The 22,703-nt window shown below is 42.2% G+C and overlaps 1 protein-coding gene across 2 annotated transcripts in view; it reads right to left on the reverse strand.

Moving 5' to 3' along the window:
• Positions 1 to 661: 661 nt before the first annotated feature.
• The window catches only part of LOC129354602 (semaphorin-3F-like), a 74,052-nt gene continuing 52,010 nt past the window's right edge, over positions 662 to 22,703 (reverse strand). The window contains exons 6-19 of one of the 2 annotated variants that reach the window (XM_055024051.1): positions 21,593 to 21,682; positions 18,544 to 18,637; positions 17,326 to 17,445; positions 17,006 to 17,145; positions 15,118 to 15,232; positions 10,279 to 10,348; positions 10,043 to 10,187; positions 9,631 to 9,853; positions 8,411 to 8,499; positions 8,279 to 8,320; positions 7,894 to 8,051; positions 7,444 to 7,511; positions 7,159 to 7,292; positions 662 to 5,884 (exon numbers count right to left, since the gene is read on the reverse strand). In XM_055024051.1, coding sequence (XP_054880026.1) covers positions 5,417 to 5,884; positions 7,159 to 7,292; positions 7,444 to 7,511; positions 7,894 to 8,051; positions 8,279 to 8,320; positions 8,411 to 8,499; positions 9,631 to 9,853; positions 10,043 to 10,187; positions 10,279 to 10,348; positions 15,118 to 15,232; positions 17,006 to 17,145; positions 17,326 to 17,445; positions 18,544 to 18,637; positions 21,593 to 21,682 — 1,956 coding nt within the window. In that variant the 3' untranslated portion in view covers positions 662 to 5,416. The remainder of the gene's footprint in view (positions 5,885 to 7,158; positions 7,293 to 7,443; positions 7,512 to 7,893; positions 8,052 to 8,278; positions 8,321 to 8,410; positions 8,500 to 9,630; positions 9,854 to 10,042; positions 10,188 to 10,278; positions 10,349 to 15,117; positions 15,233 to 17,005; positions 17,146 to 17,325; positions 17,446 to 18,543; positions 18,638 to 21,592; positions 21,683 to 22,703) is intronic. The other variant, XM_055024059.1, reaches the window with a different exon arrangement.

A 22,703-nucleotide genomic window follows, 5' to 3' on the forward strand; every position in this document is an offset into this window, starting at 1 on the left:
CCCTGTGGCAGACGGCTGCAGAATGAGTAGAACCATATATGTACAAATGGAAACCGAATTAAACAAAATACTCCACACGTACAAAAACTTGCAGAATATTTAAAGTAGTTTTAAATCGAGTTTAAATCATATCACTTTTAAAGACATAAAAATAACCTATAAAAAAAGTGAGAATTTGTAAATATACTTTAAATGAGCAATATTATGTAAAATTGACCTTTTTCAGCTTTACATTTTAATCACAATCATACCTGGAGTGTTGCTTTGATTCTTTCATGCATGTCTGAGAAATTCTTGTCCTCCTCAGAGCTGCAGCTTCCACCTCAGCGCAGCCCTCCAACCACTCCTTCAGACTAGCCAGCAGCAAATAGCAAACACCTGGTGGAACTGCACACCTGCTGAGCTCACTGTATGATCTACTTCTTAGTAAAAACATTGTTACAGGGTTAATAGAGGAGCAATGTTGTGATCACTTCCTGAGTTTCAAGAAGAGACAGAGGCCCAGTTTCAAGGCGTTTGAATCAAGAAGTTTATCCGCCGTCACTGAAATGAAAAATGTACATAATATATGGAGCATTTTTATAATAACTGAAGGCAACAGTCATACAACGGAGCAACGCTGCACCATTCAGGCCACTGAAATGAACTGAAAAAGTCTCAGTGTTATTTCACTACACACTCATTACAGAAGTTTCATTGCAATCTGCAAATGCAGTGTTTTTATTTTACACAAATGTGCATACATCATCATTTTGACAAGTACAACTTTATTCCAAGGATCAAGAGGTTTCCGGGCAGAACATGGAGGAAAAAAACAAAAAAAAAAAACATTCAGCATCAAGCAATTCACAATGAACAAGTTGGAGCATACCATTCTTATAAAATATAGAGCTTTAATTTATTAGTCAGCAACAACAATGGAAAAGGAAGCGCTACACAAATCATAATATCACCTCTGTGCATGTTGTGTTCTCTCATCAGAAAGAGTGACAAAAAATGAAACAACCAAAAACATAAGATTTAAAAAAAAAAATACAAACTAAATTTTTGTAAAAAATTTTACAACTGTTGTGCTTTTTGATGATGAGGACTTAATCTTAGGAAGGACTCTGGTTTCAGTTGGACTTTTAGGATTTTATTTGATTCTGGTGATGAAGACAAATACCACAGTGAAAGCAGATACAAACGTTGTGGACGAATTATCAATGGATCCATGGCGACTTTCAATCAGGCTGTAAACAAGCCTGGAAAGACACTTTCTAAACGTTTTCCGTCTCCAATGTCTGTGTTTAGCTTCTTCTAAATTATTTTTATATTCTGCAGAATAATCTTGCACATAAAAACGACAAGAATTTAACTTCGGGTAGATCGGCTAAAGCAACTTTTCGGTAGCATGGTTCTCTGAAGTGCAGGCATGGGCTAGTATGATTGAGACAATAGAATCACGTAAAAACATAATTTCACAGTAAAATTCTGTCAGAACGGGAACTCGAAAGAAAATGTTCAACTATATCACATTAAAAAAATGCAAATGCAAAATAGTTTTGGCTGAAAAGTTGTCCTTGGTTCAGCCGTTTATAAAGCAACACTGGGATGTAGCTTCTGTTATCTCACCTGTGATAGGCTGTTTATTTTACTAGCAGACATGCTTACTCTTAGTTTTTTGCAATTGTTTGTTTTAAAACAGGATTAGCCCGAAGACACAGATTAAACATTTTGAAGAGAGGTTCTGCAAAGCTGCATCAGTAACAAGAACCTTGCTTGTTGTCAAACAGAGAATGTTCTGGTCACAACAATGTGTTGGTGTTTCTGAGCTACGCCGCTAGCCGCCGTATCAGTCCACCTGATGTAGCGCAGCATGGACAGGAGGCAAACTGAACAAAACCCTCCTGTGAAAGTGGAGATATTTACTATCCACTAATGTAGTATTGTGTGAATGTTTTTGTTTCGAGTTGCTTTAATATCATTTAAGATGATCATTATTACTTTTTGTCTTTTTGAAAACTAGTTCCGATATGAAATCTGATACAGTTTCCCAATTCCAAAGAAGATAAATCGGCTCCGATTCCAATCGGGAATCTCTTTCATGGCAACCCGATCTTATCTAAAGTTCTCCTCTGCTTCTGCAAAGGCCTAAAAATCAGCTTCTGTCCCGTTCTGTCACATCACTGACTGACAGACCCGCCACCCACAAGTCACGCTTGCGTGCGCGCCGTTACCCCACTGTTGGCAACTCAGCAACTTTCATTCTACACTTAGTGACTTTTCAACTTTCAATCTTAATCAGCAGGTCAAGGTGTTTTAAAAATCGGTGATCGTCCACAAAACTGCAATCGGTGCATTCCTACAAAAGCAGCATGATGGATGGGGTTGTTCAGAATTATGTCTTTGTTTTTATATCCAAAATAATTACACAGCTGACTGTCTTTTTTCATTGTTGCTATCCAGTGATGTTTGGAAAGCAAACAAGAAGACCAGTGTCTTCTGAAACACCAGAAGCTTTCACCTGGTGTTTAAAATGGACCCATGCCCACAAGAGTGGAACTTCAGAACAATAATTTCATTCTTTAATCATAAAGTGATTTACCAAATAATTTGACTGGAACTGATGTCAGTGAAAAGTTGTGCCGTACTTTATACCGGAAACATTTTAAAATCCCAAAGTTTTAAAGCGTTTCTTCCCCTCCAGCTTGAGACCACAGAGATGAGGAAGAGACAAGAAGCCCGACCGCGCGCTGCCTTATGGGGATCACAGGGAAAACTCAGGTTCATGAACACAATGAAAGCTTCCGGCTAATTTGGTTGGTGTCACTATATTTTCTTTTTTTTTTTCTTACAAAGCTCTGTTGTGTGTATATCAGATATTTTTTCCACACATGAAAAGTCTCAAGAGGAAATGAATTGGAAAAAAAAAAATATATATATATATCTATTTTGTGCTCAGAACTGCTGACTGCAAACATTTGCTGCCTGACAGAAACAACTTTCACTGCGAGCCGGTTTTTGTTCTTCCAGTTTATCTTGCCCACCTTGTGCTTGTTTGGTGTTTTATTTTTTTGGCCCCTGCCAATGTCCCTTGAAAATTAAAACTAAATAATGCCCTTATGTGCAAATCCTTATAGCTTGTACACCTCAAAATGCGCCCAAAAGAGGTTTGAAGAAAGTGATGTCATGGTTTCCGATTTGGACAGCTGGAGTGTCTGACCGTAGAGCAGCAGCTTGGGTACCGTCCCCCGAAAAAGTGTTCAAAATGCTTAAATTTTTGCACATTTAGTCACCATGCAGCGACAAACGTTTATGTATTTTATTGGTATTTTACGCGGCAGACGGCATCAAAGCAGTGCATAACCAATGTGGAAGGAAACGCATTCTCTGATTTAATAAAATGCATAGCAAGAAAATGTTTTCAGAATAGATGGAGCTGAAGTGAAGGTTCACTTTCCAGCAAAACGTTAACCATAACCTAAACTAAATGGTTAAATGGACTACAGTAAAGATCAGTGTTTATTGTACTGACCTCACAGACCATAATTTCATAATTGTTTACTGTATTATGTACATAATTAGGCAAAACATCATTTCATTTTGCTGCAACCGCTTGCAAAAGCCACTGAAGCTCAATAAGCCAAACTTCATCAACTCAGTAAAAACAATAATAAATGATCAATATAATTGCTTTTGAAAACTGTGGACTTTGCGTATTAGAGTACATTTAGTCATTATGAATATGGTTTGTTTTTTATTTTCTTTCTCTGATTTTTTGATATTTTGTTTTTTGCATGTACGATATCTTGGTGTATGATTTTTTTAAATGTATTTTTGAAGATAAGAATTTGTCCTTAATCAAATTACCTGGAGAAATCCAGCTAATTACAATAAAAAAAAATTATGATGTGAAGCTGCCTTGTTCCTCAAGTGTGCTGCACAAATAAACTTCACTCAAGTTTAGAATCTGTTGCAAGACTCAAAAATCGTCGTTCATAGATTCATCTCAGTTTCATGCATTTAGCCAAGAAACTTTTCCTGTAAGTCAATATTCAACGTTCCCCCCAAAAACCAGTTAAAAAAATATGGTTCACTACAAAAACACAAATTCTTCCAAGTGTTTTTGTTTTAGTTTCTAGTGTAAATATCTTAGCGCATTTGAAATAAGACAAAACTAATTCACAGGTCAATTTTCAACAAGTTATAGGAGCTTGTTGTAAGGAAATAATTCTGGTTCCATTGGCTGATTATTTAGTAACACTGAAAAAACAAAAGTCAGTTTTATGCAACAGGATAGACATAAAGGGACTCCGCACTTTTATATTCATAAAATGGTATAAAAATCTTTTTCATCCACTCTATAATTATGCACTGCTTTATGTTGGCCCATCACACTGAATCCCAATAAAATACGTTGAAGCCTTTAGTTGTAACATGAATGTAAAATAATCCAGGCCTGTGTGAACACTTGAGCCAGGCACCGCACAGTGGAAGGAAGTCTCATACTTTTTGAAAGTAAACATTTTATTCATTTATTTACTTATTTTTGTTTTTAAATAAATCTCTTGGATCCCGATTTAGTAGCTGGCGCGGGACGCAGCGACGGTCCACATCGTTTTTACAATCAGTCCCTCTGATCTACACAGACATGACAGAAAAGAAACACAAAGATTCCCACTGAGAACAGCAGTGTGTCCCCTCCCCGACCTCTGACCCCCCGCAGATAACTGGGACCAAGGTCCAGTGGTCCCTCTTCCAACATGAAGTCTCTCTCTCTGCATGTAGCCACAGGGAGGCTGCAACACAGGCTCTTCTGGAGTATCCACAAATAACAATAATAATAATAATAGTAAAAAAAAAATATAAATTCTCCCGTCACCTTGTTCTCAGCAGCTCCTCGTCGCAGTCCGCTCTGAGTCCAAACAGCTCGCGCTCCAACAACGCGTTCCTTGCAGGGTGTCAAAGTTCACACGATGCTGACAAATGGGGATTTTCCTACCGACAGTAACAGCAACATCGAAATCAACGACAACAACAATATTCTCCCCGCCCTCCCGCCCCAAAGTGGTACCTATACACAAAGAGCTTGTCTTCTTTTCTTTCTTTTTTTTTTTTTACTTTAAGTACAAAGAAATCCACAGAATGGTACTATTTACAACCTACAATAAATACTGTGTATCATATATGTTACTGCTTGAGGGAGGTGTGTGTGTGTGTGTGTGTGTTTGTGTGTGTGTGTGTGTGTGTGTGTGTGTGTGTGTGTGTGTGGGGTTTCGTTTGGAAGCCGTTTTCATTCAGTTTGCAGATTTTTTTTCATCTTTTTCTTTGAAGCTGCTACTCTCATCTCATCGAGTCTTTCCCAGTTTTCTCGGGGGTGGAGGAGGGTCGGGTGGGGGGGGAGGTTGTGTTTCAAACACAAAGGTCAGCTTCCTCATGTCTCTACTCCCTGCTGCTCCTCCTCTTCCTCCTCCTCCACCTCATGTCGCTCCCTGTGATGCCGACGGTTGCGGGGTTTCTTCTGCTCCTTGAGCTCCTTCAGGTCTTTCGCCTTGAGCGCTCCCAGCAGCGGGTCTCCGAACTGCCAGTAGTCCTGGCAGTACTGGTTGATCAGGCTCATCTCGGGCTGGCTCAGAATGGTCAGCAGGTCCTTGTACTGGCCCGCGCTGGGGGTCCACTGGGCGCCGGCCGAGTGAAGGGACGACGGCACCAGCCCACCGCCGCCGTCCACCAGCGCGTTGTTGACGGCGCGGCCCGACAGCACGACCAGCTGCAGCTTGACCAGCGTGTGCTTGAAGTTCTTCTCGGTGGCGGTACACTGGTACATGCCGGAGTCCGACGGCTGCAGGGAGCGCAGCAGCAGGCCCTGTTCGGTCTTCAGAATCCGCCCGTCGGAGCGCATCTACGCAGGGAGGAGGACAGCGAGAGGTCAAACGACGAGCGTCGGAACGATTGGTGAGAAAAAAAGCGAGCGGGATTTTCAAAGTATTAACAAAAAATGTGGAAAGATTCAACTAGCACCAACAATACCCAGCATACACAACCCAGATTAATTACAATCACTGTTCCTGCAGTGCGCTGAAACAACAGCTTCATTTAAAGGTTCTGCTGACCCATAGCTGACCTCTGACTGTCGCCTTGCAATGTGAATTTTTTCTTCCATCACGTCAAAGATTCAAGAGGAAAAAAACAGTTATACCGATGTAATCTCTTATGTTCACTCAGCTTGCAACTGTTTTTCCACCTCCACCCAGAAATCTAATTAGTGCGTTTTGTTTTGTGCAACAAACGTCGCGTTGACTCATCCTGTGTGAGGCGACTGCGTCCAACAGGAGAGTCAATAAAAGATAAGCATTTGTTCACAGCCTCAGGGTTGGTATTAAAGCCTTTTCACAGCTAACCTTCACAGTCTGTCCTGTCTCACAGTGAATAAATCTGTAAATGTAAGTGGGGTGCGAACGCCTGGAGGAAGTGCTCATTTATTCGTCTTCCACATACGGAGGAATTTGGGTTACGCGTTCAAAAATAAAAAGGTAACAGGGCAGTAGAACCGCATGAGTTCAATGGGAAATTTACAGCATGCTTCGTGTAAACTTCAATGTATTTTATTGCTGTTTAAATCAAAATGTGGCAAAGACTTTCAATAAGAGGAAATGCTTCAAAATGACATTTTTGTGCTTTGTGGCCCTAGAGACTGAAATTCACCACAATCTTCAGTCTTTCTGAGCCTCTAACAGGTTTTTGTGTCTTACACTGAGCATGTCACAATAAGAGATAAATCAATTTATCACGTGATAAATTCAAACGAGCTTCATTTCCATTTGCATGACTGTTTTCCTCGTGTCTGTCTCTCTAGATAATAAAAGTCTTCAGTCTGGGTCTAAACTCCCTCCTTCAATGAAGAACAGTTTTGATCACAGAGACTTCAGGATCCATTTTCTTTTGTTTGAGTCGTTTTCTTTTTTTACTTTGGATATTTAAACTGTCTTGCAGTTCCAGTGTTGAATATTTACAAAAACGAAAGTTTGTGAGTCTTTGAGACGTACTTGCATTAATACCATTATAATACTTAAATGTTCTGAAAACAACAATATTATTGTTTATTGCAAAAATAAAAAAGAAGTTAGGTCTGGCAAACGATACACACACGTGCGTGTGTGTGTGAGAGAGACCAACCTCTTTCCTGCGGTCACTGTTGTCTCTCTGCAGGTGCCATTTAATGACGGCATGCGGAGATCGGGCCTGGCACTCCAGGAAGGTGCTGCTTCCCTCCACCCCGTACTGCACCATTTCCAGAGTGTTCTTATTGGCTGCAGAGTGGAGACGGCAAACTCACGTTTACGACTTTTCTAATGGATGGTTTCTTTTGCTTTTCTCTGGTAGCCATTGACCTGCCGTGGTCCAGTCGCTACATCTCGACAGGGAGACGATGGCGTTGTGACCAAACAGACGCCTGCTTACCGTTGGAGTTGAAGCCTCTGCACTGTCGGATGGGATTCCCGTAGCGGACGTCCTGCCTCCGGCTACGTCTAAATGGGTCAGACCAGTATTGCCAAATAAGGAGAGAAAAACATCATAAAGCAACTGCAAGCCATTCAAAGCCGTTCAGTAACACAAAACCAAATGAAGAGGAAAATACAAACAGATAACAAATCTCCACCTTTTGACATATGACTTTTTTCTTATACATATGTATATATATATATATATATATATATATATATATATATATATATACATATATATATATATAGAAGATATTAGTCTTGTTAAGCTGAGTGTACCCACAGATCTTAACAAAATCACCAAAACAGCCAGTCGGCCATACAGGCAGGACGATTTCAGTATCGCTGAACCAACTGATCGAATTATTGGGTTAGTGAACTCGCTGACCATGCGGCTGCTGCTCACCTCTTCTGTGAGGCCGAGTACCGGGAGCAGGACTTGCCGTCCCAGGCGCAGTACGGGTCTCTGGCCAGGCAGCAGTCAGCGCACGCCTCCCCGTACACGTCACACCGGTGGAGAGCCAACTGGGTCAGGCCGACCGCAGAGGACACGTACAGTTGTTGCTGTGGACGCAAAAAAGGACGGCATTAAGAGTTAGAACCACCCAGAGCGTAGAAGAAGGGGTAAATTATTTTGAAGATTATTGCAGGCATAATTTGTTTTATGATCAGGGGTTTGCAGCACATCCACCCGGCAGGTTACGCTTGACCCCAACTCTGTATCTTTGTCAGTCATTATTTCTAGCTCAGTTTAGAAAACCAGACGCAAGTCTGTGTGTGCGCTCACTTACCCTTTTGGATGAGATCTTCATCGTCGTTATAGGAGTGGGAACCTGGACAGGGAAGCAAAGAAACTCTGTTAGCTTTTCTCTTTGAGAACAAGCAACCAGTGAAGGTGTGATGCGGTGTCTTTAAGGGTTCACCTTAAAGACTTCGACCTCCTCCAGAACCAGCTCCTCGGTCTGCAGGTCGTCCCTGGGCAGAACGATGACTTTCTGAACTGTTCCCTTGTCTGCGGAGCACAAGACACACCCATCAGCCACGCGGCTGCCGCCCCATCGCCCGTCTCTCTGCAGCGTGTTTGACTGTCAGCAGTTATCAGTGAGAATAATCCCTCCATCAACTTGCTGTAGACATAACTCTCACCGGGTTTACCTATCATTTTCTCCAATGACGTAAAGTTCTCTTTTTGCTGTTTGGGCGGCTTTCTCTGCTCCATTTGCTTTCTTGGTACCTGAGATTTATGACGTCGTCTGAACCCCGACACGCATCGTTCTGCGTACCGGTGACGCTCAGAAGCACAAAAAAGTCAGAAGGCGCCACATGCAGCACGTGGTGGAAGCCGCGGCCTCATCAGACGCTCAGCCTACGCAGGTGAACTGATGATCAGCCTCCCAGCAGCAGGGCAGATCAGGGTGATGGGTACGCTAACTCTGACCCTCCCGCCTCCCACACTGTTCTTCTCCCTCCCGCTGCTCATCCTGCTCTGCCCTCCAGGTACAAGTCTTCTTGTTGTTCACTCCATGTGAGCAGAGAGAGGTGAGAGAAACCCTTTGATTGGTTACATTTCCACTCAAGCACAAAAAGGAAAGAATGCTTTTGTCTGAAAGATAACAGATTGCTCTGCAGACAAGAGCCCCTCATTTACATAGGGTTTATTTCCACAGAGGGGGGGTCCTGTTCTCAGTGTCACATGGGGTGTCGACTCGGGTCAAAGGGTTCATGGCTAGAAACTAAACGTGAGGAACGCTGGTTCTGTCCATCATTTCAGGCAAATATTCCCTCAATTCACATTTACATTTATGTAGCATGGACCGACCTTCGGCTTTTCACCTTTTACTCACAAAAACTGCTTTTTGCCCAAATGTGACACAGACAATCAGAAGTAAAAAACGTCTCAATAAATCTGACATTTTTTGTCGGTTCATTTGGACTGACTTTCATTCCTGTTGTTAAATAGTTTTGTTTTTGGTAAGTAACAGGTACAACTACATAATGGGATGCACGCTATTAAAGGTAATAATATGTAAGTAAATGAATTAAACAATAAATGGTGAACATGGAGAAAGTTTTTCTGTCATTGTGTAATTTAGTCTTGGACTGAGCCAATCAAATCACATCTTACGTTAAAAAAAACCCTCACCAGTTCCTAAGAAGAGCACTTCATAGTTGCCGTCTGCAGCCGTCACCTGGTCCACTGAGATGGTGGTGAACTCATAGTCCACGTTGGTTCGGACCACCAGGGGGCGCTTGTGCACTGGGTAGACTGCGTTGTGCATAGCAGGGTGATTCCTCATGAAGTTGATCACTTCATCTGGGTAGTCCTTTGTGGACTTCATGCTGGGCGTAAATGTTCCTCCAGGGCACTGAGGGAGAAAAATAACAACAACCTGAGCAGGAGCGCAACATTTTTTATTTTTTATTGATTTGTTTATTTTTTAAAGGTCTCCCTCCACAAGAACTGCTCAAAATGAAGCCCAGCAGCTACAACTTTAGTTGGATATGCTGATGCCTGGATGTTGCTCATCTGCTTTAAGGTAAGAGGAGGGGCTTACAGTGCCAGGGCGAGGGTACGGGATCTTCCCCGTGTACGCCACCCACTGGTAATTGGGACCCTCTTTGTGGGCGAAGGGCCCATTGAAGACCATGCGGATGTCGGCCATGGAGTAAACGCAAACGGCAGAGCCTTTGAACACGGACCTGTGGTGAAAACGTGAGAGCGGGTAAATTCGCCTCACAGGTGGCGGCGATGGAAACACAGCAGGTTTCGTTTTCAGTGAAGGGAACAAACCCGGAGACGGTGAAGACGCCGTAGATGACGGGGTTCTTTGTGTCCTGTGTTGGCTGGATGTAAACGTCTCCTGTAAGGAAGAACAGCAGCATTAATGCATTGATCAAGATAAAGATTTTGCTTTACCTAAAGACGCATTTCCAGCCTTACGGCAGTTCCTTTGTTTTTTCAGCTGGAAGAATATTCACAGATCCATGTTTCGATTTGGATAATCAGAGAAAATTGGAAAATCTCCTCTGATTTTCCAATCTTCTGTCCGAGGAGCATTCTGTCAAAAAACTAGTGTATAAAATGTAATACTTTTTATTATAAATATTAAGAAATTATTGACCTTCACAAGCTCCACATCTAGGCAGAAAAGTTTCTCATTTCAAGAGTACCAAGATATTTACAGAAACCACAACTACTTGGTGAGAATTCTGTTTTTGCAGTGTAAATACAGGAAAAAACTGAAAAAAAAAAAAATCTTATGAGCTGCAACTTGAAACCAGAATAAAAGATTTGCCTTCCTGCAGCACAAAGTTAAATCAACCTCCAACTATGAAAGGTAGTTGTCTTGAGATTGAACAATTTTAACTTGTGCAGAATGACCTAGTCAAAGTCCGGACCTATAACCAATTGAGAATCTGTTGCATATTTGAAAAAAAAAAAAAACAGAACAAAAAACACCAGCTCTCCAAATATGTTTTTCATCCAAACCAACGGAGGTTGAGGTATTTCGCAAATAAAGAATGATAAAAAAAAAAAAAAAAACTTTTCAGTCTCTAGAGTTGCCAGAGAAGCTGAGACATATGCATGCAACACATTTTAGGTTTAAAACCACTAAAGACTTTAGCCATTGAAATCATTTGTCTTTGATTCATAATAACTGGAGTTTTAATCAATAAATTTGATGTGCATTTCCTTGATAATTTGGACAAAATGTCATGTTTATTGCTTATTTCGTGATTGGTGATTATTTGATGATTTTGTATTGTAAAAACACTTTGAAGTGCTTTGTTAATAAAATGTGCTCAACAAATGAACTCGACTTAAAAGTTGTGGCTGTAATGACACAAAATCAAAAGCATTTCAAAGGGTATAACATTTTTTTTAGGAGGTTCTGAATCTCTCATCTCATTGGTCAGCAGCATCATAACGACTGAAGCCTGGTCTTTAGGTCTCTGAATCCCAAACATTCCCACTAGTTGTCCCGCAGAGCTCTGACGCCGGCACTGCCTGATTTAGCTCATCCTTTGTTTGATGCCAAGTACAGGTGATAAGTCTTCCTGCTGTTTCAGAACCTGACCTAAATACTGCTCCCAGGAGACAGCCGTGTTCGCTGCCTGCGACAGGACAAAGGCCGTCAACACGAGCTGCTATAACCTAGTTGGAAAAAAAAGCCCTATTTGGATAAAAAAAAAAAAAAAGAAGTCAGGCTAAAAATACAGTGTTAGCGCTCTGAAAGTAAGGAACCGATCACACGCTGGAAAAGAATACGTATTCCAATCCAGATTTATGCGCTCGCTGTCTCTTGGAGAGCAGCATGAGGAATTAGCTGTCAGCTTCCTGTGTGGATACTGTGATACACGGCTGGTGTGAGGATTGTCTTTGACTGTCGACTGCTGGGTTCTGGTCCAGCACTGAGGTCCTCCAGGGACCGTCTGCAGCTCCTCTCTGGAGAAAAACCACGCCGCTCAGAAACATCTTCCCACCCATCCGATCTCTCCCCCAGCTGCCTCGAAACCCCCCACCCCAAAAACAAACACAGCAGCGGAACGGTCATGGGTTAAGATGGCCGCAGACCAACGAGCTGCCACGCAACGGGTGTCATGCAACACTTGATCCTCGTCATGACACACAGCTGTCCCAAAAATCGTGGATCTGCATGGAAGGAAACACAAGCGCACACTTGAAAGAGAGATACGTCTGAGAAGAGAAACAGATCACGGCTTCAAAGGGAGGAAACTGAAAAGCTCTTCTGATGCGTATGTGATGTGTTCGCTCTGGAGCGTGCATATTAACAGCTTTAACACGATTCCCATTTCATTTGTCGCTTTTCTATATTTCTGAAGCATTAGAACTTCACTTGAGTTTTGTAAAGTCGACCTTTTTGAGCGTTACGTCATGTTACTCGATATCTGGAGTGTTGTCTTGATTCATGCACATCTGAGAGATTTATCAATCTCCCATGGCAAACATTCAGCTCTGCAAAACGTGATGCCCCCAATCAGCTCCTTCAAACTAGCCAGCAACAATTAGCAAACACCTCGTGGAACTGCACATCTGCTGAGCTCATTATAGTAGCTACTTCTTAGTCGAACGCTGATAAAGACGTTGTTAAAGGGTTAATAGAGGAGCCATGTTGTGATGACTTCCTGTAGGTGGAGCTTCTTAAAGAGACAGAGGGACAATTTCAAGGTGTTAAATTACAAAGCCAAACTTCCTTGAAGACATGTTTGATATGTATATAGAGTTTTTATAGCAACTGAAGTTAAGATAGCTATGTGACTGTGCTATAAAATGCCACTCTGCACCATATGCAACCGCCCCTTTAAAAGTTGATCAGCCTTTGGGTTTTGATTACTCAGGTCCACTTCTTTTCTGTTTGACCAATTTGTTTCTCAGCATATGCCTGAAACAAAACATCTCAGATGTCACTAAATAACATGTTTTTTCTAAAAAGATTCATTTCAAATGAGAAATAAGAATAAAGGAGAATTCCAGGTTGCTGGCTTTCCTTTGGCAACAAGACTACGATTTTACAATGACTTTTATAGATTTGGTGGAAGCTTGTGATTCATCCCAAATCTGACTCATACAGCAGCAACTGCTGCACATCTGTGAGGTCTCTTCACTGAGATCTCAGAAATGTGGTATTCCCTGCAAAAATATTCATATCTCTGAACATTTCAGCCAACATCCATATTTTTTTTTTGTTTTTTTTTTTTTAGGATTTAGAAAACAAAGAAGATATCTTTGGCAGATGTGGCTTCAGATCTCTAAGCCACATATCTAGATGAGGGAGGGGAGAGATAGACTGCAAATTATTTCATGTACTTTGTGGTATTTACTGCAATAATGACAAAGTGACAATATCACTTAAAAAACCTGATAGACAACTAAATAAATATTTTTCTTTCCTAAATATTTCAGGTTCATTCAGCTTTAATATTCAAGTCTTGCAAAAGGTCTTCAGTTGTGTTTTGGTCCAGACTTCCATCCCCGTCTGTATTTATGCACCATCTTGTGTTAGTCCAGCACCAAAACTCAAAGGTGAATACATTCAAGGTTGTGGATGTAACGTGATACAACGTGTAAAAGTTATGCAAATACTTTTGCTACAAACTATAAATGGCCTATTTGTCTTTGTGCATCATGTGAGACAAATTTTTCCTCCATAACCACAAATTTCCAGAACCAGCATAAGAAAAACCACAATCAAGCCAGACAGTAAATACAAAACTCCATCATTTCCTCTCTACCTTTCCTTCTTTGAGTTGGCAGGAACAGCGGCTCTGAAATCTGACACGTGCGCCCTCTCCCACTCAGTACCCCGGCATGTCTGTCCTTGTTCCTTCAACGCTTTGCTCCACATTTATGGCCTTTAACTACAATATCCTACAATTAATCATGGGTGCCCCATAGTGACCACCATCCATCTCACAGAATCACTCTGCACTGCTGGGTCTGAGTCAACACTGAACTAACCAGTAGAGGCAGAAACCACGTTTGGAAAAGGAAGAGCCAGAACCTTTTCCACACTTGGTCATTTATGTCAACTGACTCCACATATGAACATTTTACAGTTTATGAAGTTTATGGCCTACCAAAGGCCCTACCTATAAAACCACGATGGTGTTTTTACGAGTCTAAACAGGCGTAGAACCAGAGTGCCAACAAGTTGCTAATACAGAAACAGTCCTGGAAAGGTGCTTTTTATTCTTTTAGATTAGTTAGAGGTACTGTAGCCTCACCTATTATTCCTAGGTTAACTTGTTGATTCTAGAAACCATTGCAGACAGATGAAGAAGAAGGGTTTTCCAGGGTTACCTCCACAGCCTGACAATCATAGTCAAAGTATGACTGACTATGGTCCATAGTCAATCATACATAGTCTATAAATGATTCTCCATAATCAAGTTTCACCCTTGCGGGTTAATCACCATCGGCAGTTTCTTCCTCGCTATGTGGACGTAAATATGGGCAAGGATGTAGAAACGTGGAGACACAGGAGTAGGCGTCAACAATCTGATCGTGTAATTTCGCCCGTCTGCGCTTGGCCAGCCAATTTCCGCCAATATCTCTCGGTATATTTTTCTATTGCGGGTTGCCCCTTCCAGTTGATGCTCTATGTAGCGCCTTCGCTTATCCAGTGCTGTTAGTCCACAGTCCAATCAGCGAATGCAGTCTGCCATGCTTGTAATTCTCTTATAGAGGTTCCATAAAATGCAGAGGAACAACACAGGATCTGCAAATGGAGACAAATCTGGCAACGGCCGATTGGGGAGAAACAGGTTGAAGCCACGCCTCAGGAGAACGGACTGAAGTTCCAGATCATTGATCTGAACATCAACCTACTTTCTTGCAAACACTCAGGAATGTATATTCCAACAAACATTTCAAAGACCTACAGTAGTAGGGTTCTTTGTGCTGCTCACACTCATAGTATCAATGACTTGAGCTTCACATGGGGATGTACAGTATGTGTGTTTGCATTTATGAGAGGTGATGCAGCCCCTCTTTGCTTCTTTTCAAAATGGAAAAAAAATACATGTATTTTTTTTTGTTCTTTAATGTGTGATCACATCTAAAATATTAAGGATGTCACTTTGCAGATGGAAATGCGTATACACTCACGGAGCTCGTCAAAGTGTGTTTCCATGCCGTCGGTGCCGGGCACCGAGCAGATGAGCCTGGCCTTCAGGAAGGTGCTCCACTTGTTGACCAGACAGCAGTGACCTCCATCGTCGTTCTGTTAGGGGACATTGAGGGAGCAGGTGAGAACAAAACACAGTTTCTCCATCAGCTACATCCCTCTGACTGTTCTTCACATAGAAAAACCAGCATGCAGGAGCTCACACACAAACAAATACACACACACAAAGAAATACACACACACAAAGAAAACACACACAAAGAAATACACACACACACACACACAAATACACACACACAAAGAAATACACACACACACACACAAACAAATACACACACACACACACACACACACGCACGTACACACACACACACACACACACACACACACACACACGTACACACACAGACACACACACACACACACACACACACACACACACACACACACAGGGCTAGTTCTAAGGTCTGGAAGGTAGAAAGGGGTCGATGACTGGGTCAAAAAACAATTCTCTCCTCCAGCTGTTACTGAGTGAAGACAGAATGGGTAAGTGGTGACGAGTTCAGCTACATCTGTTGGTTCACATTCTTTTTCCAACCATCTACGGTGTCAGAAGTGAAAGTGTTTCAACAATATTCATTGCGTTTACGCTCCCGATTAAGATCAGTGTAAAGAACAGCGGCAAGAGCATCCAGACGCGACGTGAAGGAGCAGTGACATGGCCGTGCCTCTGGAGGGCGCCGACGTAGTGTCCGCAGGGAGAGAGGGGAGAGAGTTTGTGTGTTGGGTCACTGCCCGATCCCCACACCCTCACTTTTAAACAAATACAACAGAGAACAGCTGAGACGACAAGCAAGCAAGTACATATCACCGCCATTATGATCACGCAACAATATAAACCTCATGGAGGTGGAAACACACACACACACACACACACACACACACACACACACACACACACACACACACACACACACACACACACACACACACACACACACACACACACTTAAGATAAGATGTACAAACACAAACAATCAGTTCACCAAGATCCCTCCAAAAACACCAAATCTTACCCAGAATTTTTAGCGCAAATATCCAAGTACACTTGAAATAAGACAAAACTAACTTATAAGTAACTTTTAGGGAAAATATAGGAGCCTGTTTTAAGTCAGCGAATGCTTAATACTAATAAAAAAAGATTACTTCACTTGAAACATGAAAAAAAATATCTTGTTATAAGTTAAATAACTTGCCAGCAGAACTAGGTATTACTTACTAGACAAGCTCTTATTTCTTGCTGAAAAGTTTCTTATTTCAAATGTACAAAGACATTTGCACTAGAAACTGGACCAAAAATACTTGGTAAGATTTTGTTTTTCTGCTATGACGCTCGACCAGCTTTTTGTTGTGATTTATTTTTCTGCCTTTGCTTTCAGTTTCCAGCGCAGGACGTTCAATTGAATTGAAATAAAGCAGTCTTCTGGCGGTTTTTCCCCTCCAGACAAAAATCACCTAGAAATATCAGATCTACCAGGGAGAAGAGGCCAGGGAGACCATGAGGTCATAGGTCAGAGAGCAGTCTCACAAACAGAAGGATGCATTGTAGACAGGAAGGTTAAAAACACATGTGGATTCCAGCGTGTTAGCGTTAGCCAAACCCTGTAGCTGTTCAAACACAGCGGGCGACTCGCCTCAGGAGAGCGCAGGCTCTTCGTTTAAACGCTCCAGGTTTTCTTTTCATTAAGCTAACTGAAACCACTCCATATAGTGTGTGTGTGTGTGTGTGTGTGTGTGTGTGTGTGGTGTGTGTGTGTGTGTGTGTGTGTGTGTGTGTGTGTGTGTGTGTGTGTGTGCGTGCGTACACACCAGGCAGATGCGTCCAATGCGGGACTGGGTCACGGGACTCTGACCCATGTCGGAGGATTTCTCCCTGAAGAAGAAATACAGCTTGTCGTCGTTCCTCTCTGCGCTGTCCGGGATGAGGTGCACGTGAATGAAGGTGGGATCTACGTCATGAAAGAAAAAGAAAAAAGGGAGGAACACATCTGTTTAAAATCTCGCTACTGGTGGATTCGAAGCACACGGAACCGCCACAGTGGACTTTAACCATACCGCACATTTGTAATCCTGCTTGTGTTGTATATTAAGAAGTCATGGAGGAAAACGTGATGAAAGAGGATCGTTACCATTCAACCATCTGGAGTTGTACTGGTCTGTTCGCATTGCAGTTTTGGTCCCCAAAGTACGAAAAACGGCCGAGTCGGTTCCCATGAAGTCGACGTAGACGCCGGCGTACAGCTCTCCATCTGACAAGGAGAGAAAACAGATCAGCCCAGTTCAGGTTAACACTCTGATAAAAAGCAAATGTCTATACTGTGCAGCAAAATATCTGGCCATGAATCAGAGTCTGTGTTCAGGAACGTCCATCCTTTTCATCAAAGCTGCACTATGCAACTTAAAATGAAATCTTCTGAAAGTGGCCGGTATAGAAATGTAAAAAACATAAAACCTTTGTACTTTTGCAATGAACTTTGGCAAAAAAAACTTTGACAGAAACGTAGCTGATTGAAACATCCAAGCTGGAAGTTTGTTGAGCCTGCTCAGCTGAATGTGTTGGTTCTTCCATCTGTTCTGACGGCGCCGCTGTGAAGAGGCAGGTGTACGGCTCTGCGTACGCAAACAGCAGGAGAAACCAGATACTTTTCTACCCCCGTTATACACAATGTCATGGTCCCAAGCGACGCTGTGGGGAGATTGATGATGTATCATTAAAACGTCCACAGATGATTGCGTGTCTAATGTAGCGCTGAGCTGAGCAGTTGGTGGTCAATGGTAAATCTTCTGTTGTGTCGCAGGGTTCTTAATCCTTATCAACACTAACAACGGTGTCCCTTGTATGGAGCTAACTGATGGCACTGGGAGGTTAATCCATCTTAGACGACGGTCCCGGTACCGCGCTGGTCAGCTGGTACTGCGCTAATGTGGGAAAGGGGTGCCAGTGATTTACACCCCGCAGAAAGAAGATCCCCCTTCCACTGGCGGCAACTGGTTCAGAGACCTTGTACCAAAGGACAAAGGAAGTCTGCGGCTTCTTATGGCGCTGCATCGTGATCAATTATTGCATCCACACTGAACCGCATTTTTAACTTCTTGCTGTGTTTCTGGTCCTTTTCTTCAATGTCTGGACAGATCTAAAGCTTAAAAATGAACGCCACCACACAGTACACTAAACGACGTAAAGAAGACTTGAACACTGTCATTTCTATACTGAAATAATAATAATATATGACAGAGGAATGTCACATAAACCATGGATGAAACCAAAATTATCCCACAGGTCATTTTTGAAAGGACATCAAGCGAGTCCTCACACAACCGAACCCGCATAATCCACCAACACTCACTAATCAAAGCTGACACGCTGTTGAGCTTCGGGTCGTAGGAGCACTTCCCCTTCCCAGATTCCACTTTTCCCGGCTCCAAGTGGAAAATTTCTTCCTGAAACAGAAAAAAAAGGTTAAAAAAATAAAATAAAAATCACACAGAGATGGCAATAAATTCAGCACTCTTCGTCTTGCCACTGATTCCCTGGAGAGGGAAGGATGAGGGAGGGAACGTGAGCGCTGCCTCTGACACCTGTGGGACCCACGGGGCCCGGTGGGGGGGATGAAGTGTTAGAATAATGAGTGTAAGTTCACACAGAAAAATGCATGCAGTGAAAGCGAGGAATTTATAATCAACGTCCCCGTGCCGGGTCTAACTTCAGAAACGCGTCGTGGGCCGCGCTTCGCTACACGATAAGCTGAAAACCTCTCGGCTTCTTCTCGGCGCGCACGCATGGGTGAGAGCGCGGGCTGCTGACACCTGCGATCCACCAGAGGAGGGAGGAAAAAAAACACAAAAAAAACAAGCCACGCATGGAGGCCAGGATGACTGATGCTCAACGCTTGTGGCTTCCCAGCACACAAGCGCGTGTGGGTGATTGGCAAAAATTTGCGTATGAGTAGGGTAAAATGAAAGCAGTGGCATGTGATGACATGTCCTGTGGCCGAGCCTTGCAGACCAAAGCGCATCGTCTTTTTTTTTTTTTTCCACTCCCGTCAGGGACAGAGACTTTGGCTCTGCGCCAGACAGACTTCACTTGCAATTACCTATTCATCTTTGAAACAAAGACAAAAAAAAAGAGAGCGAGAGAAAGAGAAAGAAGGTGCAGGCTCGTTGATTCAAAACCATGCCATAAAGTGAAGTGCAGAAAAAAAAAAGAAGTTGCATATAATTATGTACACCTGAAGAAAAAATGTTTCTATATGGGTTCATATATGAAGTTGACATAATTATCCTGCAGAAAAGCTGAAAAGTCCAAAAACAAAAATCAAACTTGGGCTGAAGGCAGCTATCTACGGGTTCCAAGCCTCACTGAACGAGTCCGCCCTGGACCTCGACCCTCTACAAGCAAAATCTTCACTTAGTTCTGTTACATTACAAAAGTATTCAATCCTCTTAAAAATGTTTTTTTTTGTTACATTACAAACCAACTTTATGGTATTTTATTAGGATTTCATGACAGACCAACACAACTTGGCACATAATCTTAAAGTGGAAAGTGTGGATGGTTTTAATGGTTTTAAATGTTTGGAGGGAATCTGTGGCAGATATTTGGATTCAGGACCATTTGCATTGATAGCAAAGGGTCCTTGTTTCCTATCTTGTTGTTTATAAGGAAATGAAACAGTTGCTTTTATCAAAAATTGGCATAAAGAGAATACAATTTGTGTTTCCATCGCAAATGTGCACAAAACTTTGCCAAAATTCTGCTAATGTTGAAAGAACAATTTTACAATTAAATAAGAAATTCAAACAAAATCTGGCATGAATAAGTTTGTTCATGTGAGATTTCATTAAAAAATACGCCATGACATCATCCTCGCACCACTTCCTGTCGCCTTCCTCACCATTTCCCCCAGTAGTATCATCTGGTTGTTGCTCACATGAATCGTGATGCAAAAAAAAGTGTTTCCACTGCAGTTTTCATTAATCTGATAGAGCTGAAAAAAACCCATCATTAATAAATGTGAACTTTTTGAAACTGCTGTGTTTCTGTTAAGCAAATCAAGGTTAAAAGAAGCAAAGGTAGAGTGCTTCAACTGCAAACATAACCAAACAAAGTCAACCACCTAAAGATGCAGCCTGGGCAATGAAGCCACCATTGGACGACTTTGGAGGAGACGCAGTTTGTTGCTATGACAACTACTGGTCGCCAACTCCACAAATCCTGCCTTCATGGAGATGCAGTGAGAAAGAAACCCCAAAAAGATGTTTACCACAGTCAGAGGTACAAAGGAATGGTTCAGAGCCAAATCGACCAATTTGATCTGTTACAATGGCCTAGTCAAAGTCCATACCTATATTGGACAGAGAATCCTTGGCAGGATTTGAGCATTTTGGTTCACAAATGCTTTCTATGCAGTTTAACTAAACTTGAACTGTTTTGGAAAGAACGAGCATAAAAATCTGGTGTCCTCTTGTGGAAAGCTGACAAAAACCTGGACAGTTTTGACTTTGAATACAAGCCACACTTTTCAGATTTTAATTTGGTGTTTGGTATTTGAATTCTAAATATGTTTGAAAAGATACTCGATTACTTTGTGTTGGTCTACCATAGACATCCTAACACAATACATGAAAATCAAATCCAATGGGCCATGAATACGTTTTAAAAGGAACTGAACTAATTTTGAAGTGAACTATTTCACATTAAGTCTGTTCAAAAGTCTTTCGAGTGAAGACATGTTCAAGTATGTCACTGTTTTCCTTCCCTCACAGCGCAGCCAGTTGGATACAGATGGCTGGTGTTTGCTCTGGGCTAACAAGCCCTGCTGTGGGAGTGGGTCAGATGCTAACTCGGCCTCTGTGGGGCGCAGCGCTGCTCGGGTGGGGCGAGCTGGATTCACTCAAACAAGCGACGTGAGTGATTAGAATATCCACCGTTCCTGATATGAGGCTTAATATGCGGTAAATGAAACTAAATGCCATGCGCTGAAAGGGAACAAAAAGCCTGTTCAAATCAAATTGTGCCTTGTGTTTTTAGCAGCCTGATCAGCCCCATTTCACATGATAACCCCGCTCTCATGCAAAACGTGGCATTTAACACAGATACAGAAAGCGAAAACGAACAAAGGACGATGACGAGTAAGACGGTGTGCTGCGACATTTAGGAGGGCACAAAGAAAGTACGAATGAAACATGAAATCCAATTTTGAGTATGGTGCACAAACTTAAAAAAAAAAAAAGGCGCATGCTAAATGTTGCAAAGATAAACGGACGATGGCTTTTAGATTTAAAATGGCATTGACAGGATGTGCTCAGACACAAAGAATGGAGGGCATGCTGCTGGTGACCGCGAGCCCCGGCAGTCCGCTGGGGCCACGGCGCAAACAGGGGCCCGCATCGCACCTTCAGTCCAAGTGTGTCGTGCACCGCGCTGGGGTCGGCCGCGCGGCTGGCCCTTCCCCTGGCCAGGGCCATCTGCAGATACATGGACGTCTAAAACAGGAAACAGCAATACAGTCTGGATGTTACGCGGCTGGCGAGGGAGGATCAAGGCCCTCCTTGTGCAGCCGGGTGAATTGCATGGGGGCACTTCTGATTGCAAAACATGATGAAAAACTCCTCAAGTAAAACATTTACCGCTAAAGTAGGCACACTGCCTTGGAGGAAAGTGTTCATGCCTCTTGAACTTTTTCACTTTTTGTCACATCACAAGCAGAAATGTCGATGTGTTTCACTGGGATTTTACATGAAAGACCAAAAAGTGTTTTTTCAAAATTGCTTACAAATAAAAACGGTTCATTTTTTAACCGCACATCATAATGCTGCTAACAGACAGTAAGGCTCCAGTCACATTTCAGGCATATGCAATCCTTATCCAACTTTTCCATGATTGTCTAAACAGCCTAATTCAGATCCTGTCGTCCCCCAAAAAAGTCTGATTTGTGCTACTTTCATATGTGGTTCTAAGTTGGATGTGTTTACACATCCAATTCAGTTCCCAAAGTGTCATGTCACATTTTTCAGACTTTTTCATCATTGTAGTGACTTCTGCACCAGAAGAAATCAGATGTGATAAATTAGGATTCCTCTTCTTATCTTCCTTTGTCTTGTTATGACCTTGTGGGAAAGACTGTCGGCTCCCACTGCTCAACAACTTCAAAATCGATCCAAAGACGTCAACATTATGTCCATTCCATTTTTACCTCTCTAAACAGAGCAATACTGTGTGATGTCTGTTCTGTCTTCTGCGCAGACGGGTCGCTTTGGGGTCGTAGACGGTTCATAGAGAGGTCTGAGTGCAGCCAATTAACTAGCAGCATGACTGATCACACACAAAAAACATCTGATTTCAGCAAAAAAACATAGGATCGAGACCCGCTTTTTAAAATTTTTTCACAATTGTTAAAATACAAATGTGACATTTGCAGCACAATAATATGGAGAACGATAATTTTTTTTGTGAAAAAAAAAAATCATAGCTTATATCTTGCTTCACTTTTCTTTTCCTAATTAT

The sequence above is a fragment of the Poeciliopsis prolifica genome, unplaced genomic scaffold (genome assembly GCF_027474105.1).
Source record: "Poeciliopsis prolifica strain line A6 unplaced genomic scaffold, Auburn_PproV2 SCAFFOLD003, whole genome shotgun sequence".
In the NCBI taxonomy this organism is placed as follows: domain Eukaryota; kingdom Metazoa; phylum Chordata; class Actinopteri; order Cyprinodontiformes; family Poeciliidae; genus Poeciliopsis; species Poeciliopsis prolifica.